Here is a 10,421-nt window from a genome sequence, read left to right on the forward strand (position 1 = left end):
CTGGTGTTCTGATCCACATGTCTTCTGGTGTTCTGATCCACATGTCCACAAGTGTTCTGGTCCACCTGTCCTCGGTTGTTCTGGTCCACTTGTCTGTAGCAGGTGGGATGAGCTAGGTCAACAGAACTAGATTATGGTGGAGAAGTTGTGGATCCTCACTAACTGGTCTGTTAAGAAGTTTAGGACCCAGTTGCAAATGGAGGGACTTAATCCTAGTGTGAGTAGTTTGTCCTTCAGGGTTTGGGGGATCATGGTGTTGAAGGCAGACGTGAAGTCTACAAAAAGTGTACGGACGTAGGAGTCCTGGTCCAGGTGGGTGAGCGCAGTGTGGACCACAGAGGAGACGGTGTCTTCTGTTGATGGGTTTTCACGGTATGCGTACTGGTGAGGGTCCTCGTTGATGTTTGTTTTGATGTGGGTAATGACACGTTTTTTGAAACATTTATCAGGGTGAGGGCTACTGGCCAATAGTCATTCAGACCAGTCACTGTAGAGCTCTTTGGGACTGGGATGATGGTGGTGGTCTTCAGGCAGGTGGGAACTGTTGCCAGGGTGAGGGAGGAGTTAAAGATGTCGGCCAGCACCTCACAGAGCTGATCGGCACAGTCCTTCAGCACCCTCCCCGGGATGTCTGGGCCAGTGGCTTTGTGAGGATTAATCATCCTGAAGGTCCTCCTTACTTCTTCTGGGGTCACGCTCAGGAACTTCACACCAAATGGTGACTTGAGTCTGGTGCAGTGTGGTCTTTATGGGTTTTCAAAACAGGCATAGAAGCTGTTGAGAGCATCGGGCAGTGAGGGGTCCCTAGGGCATGGTCCACCTCTGCTTTTATAGACCGTGCTAGTTCTAGGGTTCCCAACCTGACCAGCGATGACGTGTCGTTGTTTAACCGCTGGGTGTCCAGGTGGTGTTCTGACAACGACGTGGGCTACAAAGATAACTGGAGTTCTTTCTGGAGAAAACCTGGTCTGATGCGGAGAGATGGCATCCATCCCACTTTGGACGGAGCCGCTCTTCTTTCTAGAAATATGCCTGATTTTGTTTATCCCCCAAATTATTGAACTGATAACTGATCATCATATTGATTTATTCTGTCTGACAGAAACTTGGCTACAACAGGAGGATTTTGTTAGTATAAATGAATCCACTCCTGTTAATTATTTAAATTTTCATGTTCCTAGAACAACTGGCCGAGGTGGAGGAGTAGCTTCTATTTTCAGTCAGGATTGTTGATTAAAGCCAAACCAGTTATTAGTTATGATTCTTTTGAATCTGTCCCTCAGTCTTTCTCATCCAAAATGAAAATCAGAAAAGCCACTTTTACTAGTTGTTGTATATCGTCCACCAGGCGCTTACTCTGTTTTTGTCTGAATTCTCAGAATTATTAACTGACTTATTATTAAATACTGATAAAATCATCATAATGGGTGATTTCAATATTCATGTAGATGTTGAGAGGGATAGCTTAAGCATAGCCTTTAATAATTTAATAGACTCATTTGGTTTTACCCCAAAAACATCTGAACATCAACTTATCACTCTTGACCTGGTTCTGACTTCTTGCATAGAGATTAAAGACTTAGTAATACTGCAAAATCCTGTTCTGTCTGACTGTTACAACCCTTGGCATACGTCTAGGAGGCGCAGGGTGTAACACAAAATTGTAAACTAAACATAAAAGGTAATAACTCAAAAACAACCCAACTTGGGATTACAATAATTGAATCTTGTAAGAGATTAGTGTGTTACAGACAGGAGGAGAAACCAAGAACTTCAGGGTCTCCAGGACCAAAACAACAATCAATAGAATGCCCTTTCTGGCTAGAAAACAAAATCACTTATCTAATGAAAACTACAATTCCTAAGCTCCCTAGCTGGCCACAAAGCAGGAGAAAGGTTGGTTAAAATAAAATGTCAGAGAACCCCTACCAAACTTCCCATCTAACAAATGATCACAGAAGTTAACAAAGATCAACTCAGTTCAATTCAGAGTCGACCACACTACACTGCTCAGAACCAAGTTGAAATGCCCAAGGAAAGAGAAGGCGTGGCACTGGATCAGAGAAGCTTTTATGAAGTCCACTGGTGATGAAGTGATTCCAGATGTGCAGCATGTTGAGAGCATGGTGACATCAGGCCTGTAAGCAAGCAAAGGAGGAGAAATGTCCTAGTAAGAGAAGCCCTGGAAATCAGTGGACGTAACACCAACCATTTTTTAATAACCTTTGAGTTTACATCAAATGACTACACAGTCACTGAGAGTAAATTTCATCTCAGCAGGTGCTTATCAGAAAATGCTGTAACCAAATTTAAACAATCTCTTCCATCAATGTTTTCCTCTGTCTTGCAGAGTAATGCATCAGAGAATGATGACTTAGATCATCTAGTTGATCATCTTACAACTTCAATGCAAACTTCGCTTGATAAAATTTCTCCACTGAAAAAGAAAGTAATCAATCGGAGGAAACTGGCTCCTTGGTTCAATTCTGAGTTACATACTTTAAAGCAGGCATCTAGAAACCAGGAGAGAAAATGGCGCTCTACTAATGTTGAAGAATTTTATTTAACTTGGAAAGATAGTCTGCTAACATATAAAAAAGCTCTCTGTAAAGTTAGGTCATCTGGACAGTTTCTTTTTTTTTCTGAAATGTTTCACTTTCCATCCAGAAGGCTTCATCAGTCAAGGAAACACACAACTCAAAACTGATTCTTCCCCCAAACAGCTTACTCCAAAGTGGAACAAACCAGTTATGTTGGTGCTAAGCAGTGATGACTTCATGAGATTCTTTCTCAATAAAATTATTTCAATTAGAGAGAGAATTCCCTGCGACCGGACTTCGGAACAAGCGGAAGATAATGGATAGATGGATAAAGAGAAACTTCAAAATATCCTTCTTATTGTTGCCTCTGGTTCAGGTCTCTCTTGTAAATGAGTCCTCGTGGTTCAATGGGACTAACCAGTTTAAATAAAGGTTGAATGGTTCTGTGTCAGATGAAGCAACTTAAAAAAATTCACTAGAGTCTGATTTATGTTTGGACAGTTTTTGTCCTGTTGAGCTCTCTGAATTGTCAAAAATAATAACATCATCCAAACCATCCACATGCCTGCTAGATCCCATCCCAACCAGACTGTTTAAAGAGGTATTTCCCCTAATTAATGTCCACATTTTGGATCTACTTATTTTTTTTTTTTATTCAACCTTTATTTAGACAGTAAATCCCATTGAGCCTCGAGGACTCATTTACAAGAGAGACCTGATTTCAACAAAGAATGATGACAACAATGGACAGTTACAAAAAGGCATACAGATTTATAAAAAAAATAATTTTTTTTACAAAAAAAATGGCAAAAAGAATAACAAAAACAGCTGGATTATAAGGCGAATGTAGAAAACTAAAAACAGGAACATGTCTGCATTGGTCCCTGCCAGGAGTTCAACATATTCTTAAAGAAAAAAAAAAGAGAGGTCAAGGTTGTCAGTTTGTCTTTAATGGATGGTTATGTACCACAGAGCTTTAAGGTTGCTGTAATTAAACCTTTACTTAAAAAGTCTGATCTTGATTCAGAAATTCTGGCAAACTATAGACCTATATCTAATCTAACATTCATCTCAAAAATTCTAGAGAAAATAGTTGCAGGTCAATTGCGTGAACATCTACAAAGAAATAATCTGTTTGAAGAGTTTCAGTCAGGGTTTAGAGCTTATCATAGCACAGAAACATCACTAGTAAAAGTAACTAATGATATTCTCATGGCCTCAGACAATGGACTTGTGTCTATACTGGTCCTGTTAGACCTCAGTGCTGCATTTGATGCAGTTGATCACAATATTTTACTACAGAGGCTTGAATATGATATTGGGATTACAGGAACAGCTCTAAACTGGTTTAAATCATATCTATCTGATAGATTCCAGTTTGTAAATGTAAATAATAAATCTTCTTCATATACCAAAGTTAGTCATGGAGTTCCTCAGGGCTCAGTGCTTGGGCCAATACTCTTTACTTTATATATGCTTCCATTAGGTAAAATTATTAAACAGCATGGGATAAATTTTCATTGTTATGCTGATGACACACAGTTATATTTGTCCATTAAACCCAATGAATCCAATCAGCTACTTAGGCTACAAGCATGTCTTAAAGACATAAAAACCTGGATGACCCTTAATTTTCTCCTGTTGAACACAGACAAGACTGAGGTTTTGGTTTTTGGACCTGAGCACCTTAGGAATGAATTTTTCAGTCTTTCTCCCTCCTTAGATGGCATTACTCTGTCCTCCAGCTCTAATGTTAAAAATCTTGGTGTTATTTTTGATCAAAACATGTCTTTTATCCCCCACATTAAAAACATTACTAGAACTGCCTTCTTCCACCTGCATAATATCACTAAAATTAGAAACATCTTATCTAAAAATGATGCAGAAAAACTGGTCCATGCATTTGTCACGTCTAGACTGGACTATTGTTATTATCTGGGTGTCCAAATACGTCTTTAAAATGTCTTCAGTTGATCCAAAATGCTGCTGCCAGAGTCTTAACTGGAGGATTTAGCAAAAAGGAAAGTCTTAAGCCTAGTTTTAAAACTGAATAATGTGTCAGCCTCACAAAGATTGGAAGTTGGTTCCACAAGAGAGGAGCCTGATAACTGAAAGATCTGCCTCCCATTCTGTTTTTGTAGATTCTAGGAACCACAAGTAAACCTGCCGTCTGAGAGCGAAGTGCTCTGTTAGGAAAATATGGAACAATAAGATCTGTAATATAAGATGGAGCTAGGTTGTTGAGAGCTTTGTAGGTTAGAAGTAAGATTTTTAATTCTATTCTGGATTTGACAGGGAGCCAATGGAGAGAAACTAAAACTGGAGAGATATGATCTCTCCCACTAACTTTTTGATAAATCCTATAGTTAGGGTCGGCTTGGGTTTCCTGAGCTGTCTGTTAATTATGCTGCTATAGGTTTAGACTGCTGGAGGACAAACTGACCACACTTTTTACTCTGCTGCTGTCTTTACTTACTCTGCTCAACATTTGTAATTATTTTTTCTATCCTTAATGTGTATTTTGTCTTTCAGATACACCTGGACTTATATCTGGACCTACCATTCTGTGTTCGTCTGTCTCTCCTTCCTGTCCTCTCAACCAGCCAGTAAAGCAGACGGCCTCTTGTCCTGAGCCTGGTTCTGTTGGAGGTTTCTTCCTTTAAAAGGGAGTTTTTCCTTTCCACTGTTGCCACTGTGCTTGCTCAGGATGGGAGACTGCAACGAAGCCAAGATTCATCTTGTCTGCTGGATTCCTTAGATAGAGAACTTTACTAATTGGCTTTTATGTGAATGTTTCTGTAAAGTGTCCTGACCTGAGATGACTTCTTTTGTGATTTGGCGCTATATAAATTGAATTATAGCTTTTAGCTTTAACATGTTGCTCAATGATCTAAGATCCTGTCCTCAGCTTTCTGTGCTCCATGTGTTACACACCAGAACACCAAACAGCACAGTGACTACCAGTCACCCTGTGAACAGGCGGACTGATTAAGGATTGACAGCTGTGATGCTGATTACAGGACACAGTTTAACACGTCCTGTGGTCAGATCAGTTTGAGTCTTTTTAAAGGTTCAAGGTTTCAGTTAGTTTTAAATAATCCTGTTGAAGCAGCTGCTTTGAATCTGTGGAGTTTCAAGTAATTTCAGGGCGCTGAAGGTAATCGTATCCTTATTTATCTCAGTGCTAAAACAGACACTTCACACAATGAATGTTTCCACCCAAAGTATTTATTTAGATTCTAAAAAAAAAAAAAAAAAAATCTACGGACATGGTTGATAAAACGTGGCTCAAAAGATCCTAAAACAGAAGTTTGATGGGGAATCGTTGCGCTGCATGTTGAGGGTTAACGGTTGAGGAAGAGGAGTGGACCGCAGCGAGGCAGGTCCTGAAGCTGGTTCCATCTCTGCCGGATCGTTTTGGTTCAGATCAGATTGTGACTTCTAGCAAACGTCTTTAAGGTAAGAAAGTAGAACTGTAATGAAAATAAACATTTAGACCTCGTCTTCAACAACAACCTTTAGCTGCTGCCGTCAGATTAACTTAGGATTGAATCAACTAAAGACTTTTGGGTTTAACTGTTTGGCAGCTTTAACAGTTTTTAATGAACATTTCTTGGTTCCAGGATGAGAAGAGTTTTCTTTCTGAGGTACAAACAGGTGAACCGAGGGAGGGTTCCCCCCAAAACACTAACCCTGTTTCATCTAAAGAACCCGGAGCTCGTCAGCAGAACCTTCACTGCTAAATCAGAAAGGACAACCGTACAAAAACAAAACGTTTTCCAAAAATAAAAACATTAGTCACATTAATACAGAAATAAATGGCACATTGAATTCCTAATTTAAGAAGAACGTGACGCTCGAGGAGCTGCTTTTGTATTGAGGAGACAAGTTAAATAAATTACTAGCATAAATGTTACATAAAAATCTGGAGTAGTATTTACAAAGGAGCTATTAGACATCAAATCTACAGTTTCTGTTCAAAGTGTATTTTACATCGCAGGGTTTGCAAAAGTGGGCCAAGTGGTTGTGTAACAAACCCTTCAGGTTCCAAAATGGTTCCTCTAACAGTCGGAGAACATCAGGTTTCTGAGAGTTTCCTCTAGCTCAGGGGTCTGCAACCTGTGGCTCTGGGGCCACATGTGGCTCCATGTCGTTTAAAACTAGGACAGGAATGAATCTTTACTGTTGGACTGAAGCAGCTCTAACAGAACAAAGGTCATTTAAGGTCGCCTCGTTAATTTACCTCCCAGTCGACTTCCTCTGAATCCATAAAAATTAAACATTTAACAAATTAGAAACTATAAATGCAGAATAGAAACGTAATAATACTGGTAATATGTTAATGGTGAAATTGTCTCTGCAGTTAACCCATCCACCACCAGGTGGAGCAGTGGGCAGCTATTGGAAGAGTCTGGGGCTCAACTGGGGACGAGGTGTGCTGCTCAGAGACACCACGAGACGTTCAGTGACCGGGGATCAAACCTGTGCACAGACAATTTCACCGCTGTATGGGATCATACATCATTATAAGAACTATAAAGGTTATTTTTCAGTTTTTAAATTGTTTAGTAATCAGTCCCATTTTAAAATCCACGTCTTGTTTGGAGTTTCATAAACTGACTGGGATGCAAATATTTATTGTTTTGATTTCAGAGCAGTCGGTTGAATGGTTTATAAAAATCTTGAGGATCCTCATTAGTTGAGAGGTTCAATGTTTTTGGCTCTTTGGTCTTTTAAATGTAAAGTGTGTGATGAAAGCTGGCTCAGTTCTTCAGACGTATCAGGGCCGCGCCGATGATTAAAACAAGCGGACCCAGATTCTTCTGTTTGGACAACAAAGTCCAGAATAATGGAGGAAAAAAGATGACCTTTGATTGACAGAATGTTAGCGTCAGACAAAAGAGGAAATATTATTCTCTAGAAATCAAATGTAGCCCTCAAAGAAAATCTTAAAACAAGTTCAATGTTGGGAGTATAAAGGTGAAGCCCACCGTGCTGCAGTTCTTCTTGTACCCGACACTTTTTACACCATAACTTTAAAACGTCTGAGGATTCACCTCGACAACACTGCAGACTACTCGGTGCGTTTGAGATTAAAGTCCATTTACACTTTAATCCCAACTCTAATCTTGACACGCTGTCCATGTCAGAATATAAAACTGATGTTTTCTGCAGTATTTATATAAAATCTAGTATAGTTACATTTTTTGCATTTTATTTGAATCTTCAAGCTGGTTTTGTGGCTCTGGACACATTCTTTGAGTGGGTCCAGTGTCCTGAAGGTTGCAGACCCCCAGCAGGGTTCATCAGGTGAGGATGAAGGCTGCAGAACTAAGACTCGCTGTGCAAATCTCCCCTGGCCCAACTCAAAATACTACTCAGGTAAAGGAGGAAAAAAAACACAAAAAATACCTAAATGTCCTTTTACAGCTCGTTTCCAACGCTCGTGCAGCGCAACAACAAATACTGTCCAACACGTCCCACGATGACTGTTCATGTGTCCCTCGTCACATGGCTCGCCTCCCTGACCTCCTGAAGATGAAAACATTACACCCGTCCTTTTCCCTTCAGCATCCCTTCAAAGTCTTAAGCATAGTGGTTGTCGAGGGCCGAGGAGCCGAGAGTTTGGTTCCTGTAAGCACGGAGCTCACAGAGCACCACCTTCAGAGGACGGCTGGATGAGCCGCTCAGTTCTGCCTGGACCAGTTCTGCCTGGACCAGTTCCTGATGGTGGACGAGAATCAAAAACTAAATGAAAGGAGAGAAATGCTGAAAGAAAAGGAAATCCTTCATGAACCGTTGCAGGATGTGGGCTGCAGAGGACTGGATGAAGACTCTGGCTGCAGAACATCATTCCTCTCCCAGTGTGTGTGTGTGTGTGTGTGTGTGTGTGTGTGTGTGTGGGGTAGTTGATCAAGGGGCAGGTGGTGGTTAGAGGTGGAGGGTGTGAAGGACCGTCGTGCTGCAGAAATGCTTGAATCAGTTTTGTGCTCAGACAGTTGGGGAGGTGGCCCTTTGAGCATTTTTTTTCTTTTCTTATTTTATAACAAAAACAGCTGTAACATCAAATGATTAGTTCACTAGTGAACACAACGGAGTGGTGAAGGCCCCTCCCAGCAGCAGTCTGCTCCTTTCTCGCCCTTTGTTTTTGGAGAGTCCGACTCGCTCACGCGTCCGACAGGCAGCTCTGAATATTGTCCATCCACAGCTGGCTGTTGGTTACGTCCTGGGCGCAGAAGTTGTACACTCGCCTGTTGGTCTTCAGCTGAAGTTCAGACAAAAAAACACAGAATTAGAAAAAGTGCAACCAAAAGACTTCCTCTGATTCCACTGACTGCAGATCAGCCTCTTTGTCCACATTTTGTCACAACCACAAGCTTCAAAGTATCCACCACATGTTTATGGCCAAAATGTATGAAGATAAATCAGTCTCAAAAGTACTCGCACAAGTACTACACATTTGCACAAGTAGGAATATTCTGTGCAGATTCACAAAGATAATGCTGCATTCAAGGTTGGTGAAAAGCTGGGACATCTGAGCGTTACCAGATTTACTGACTTATTGGAAAAAAGACTTATTTCTAACCTGGCACTCATAACACTTCTATTAAAATGCATCTATATGAAAACATCTCTATATGAAAACTCATCTATATAAAAATACAACTATATGAAAACACATCTATAAGAAAACTCATCTATATAAAAATACATCTATATGAAAACACATATATAAGAAAACTCATCTATATAAAAATACATCTATATGAAAACGCATATGAAAATGCATCTATATGAAAACATCTCTATATGAAAACTCATCTACGGTATATGAAGACATTTATATGAAAACATCTCTATAAGAAAACTCATCTACAGTATATGAAGACATCTATATGAAAACATCTCTATAAAAAAACTCATCTATATAAAAATACAACTATATGAAAACATGTGAAAATGCATCTATATGAAAACATTTCTATATGAAAACTCATCTACGGTATATAAAAAGACATCTGTATGAAAACACATCTATATGAAGACATCTATATGAAAATTCATCTATATAAAAATACATCTATATGAAGACATCTATATGAAAATGCATCTATATGAAGACACATCTATATGAAAATGCATCTATATGAAAACATTTCTATATGAAAATTCATCTATATAAAAATACATCTATATGAAGACACATCTATACGAAAATGCATCTATATGAAAACACATCTATATGAAGATATCTATATGAAAATGCATCTATATGAAAACATTTCTATATGAAAATTAATCTATATAAAAATACATCTATATGAAAACATATATATGAAAATGCATCTATATGAAAACATCTCTATATGAAAACTCATCTACGGTATATGAAGACACATCTGTATGAAAACACATCTATATGAAGACACATCTATATGAAAATGCATCAATATGAAAACATTTCTATATGAAAATTCATCTATATAAAAATACATCTATATGAAAACACATATATATGAAAATGCATCTATATGAAAACATCTCTATATGAAAACTCATCTACGGTATATGAAGACACATCTGTATGAAGACACATCTGTATGAAGACACATCTGTATGAAAACACATTTATATGAAAACATCTGTATGAAAACAGCTCTATATGAAAACATCTATAAGAAAACATCTACATGGAAACATCTATATGAAAACACATCTACATGAAACTATCTATATGAAAACATATCTATATAAAACATTTATATGAAAACATGTCTATAATAAAACATTTATATGAAAACACATCTATAATAAAACATCTACATGAAAACATATCTATAATAAAACACATCTACATGAAAACACATCTATAATAAAACA

At 38.6% G+C, this 10,421-nt stretch overlaps 1 protein-coding gene across 1 annotated transcript in view; it reads right to left on the reverse strand.

Annotated features, from left to right (window-relative positions):
* Nucleotides 1-8,022: 8,022 nt before the first annotated feature.
* LOC119428563 (myotubularin-related protein 5) overlaps nt 8,023-10,421 on the reverse strand; it is an 8,051-nt gene continuing 5,652 nt past the window's right edge. Inside the window, exon 10 of the mRNA XM_037696245.1 lies at nt 8,023-8,805. Coding sequence (XP_037552173.1) covers nt 8,707-8,805 — 99 coding nt within the window. The 3' untranslated portion in view covers nt 8,023-8,706. The remainder of the gene's footprint in view (nt 8,806-10,421) is intronic.

This window comes from Nematolebias whitei, chromosome 22 (assembly GCF_014905685.2).
Source record: "Nematolebias whitei isolate Nwh7 chromosome 22, NemWhi1, whole genome shotgun sequence".
Classification (NCBI taxonomy): Eukaryota; Metazoa; Chordata; class Actinopteri; order Cyprinodontiformes; family Rivulidae; genus Nematolebias; species Nematolebias whitei.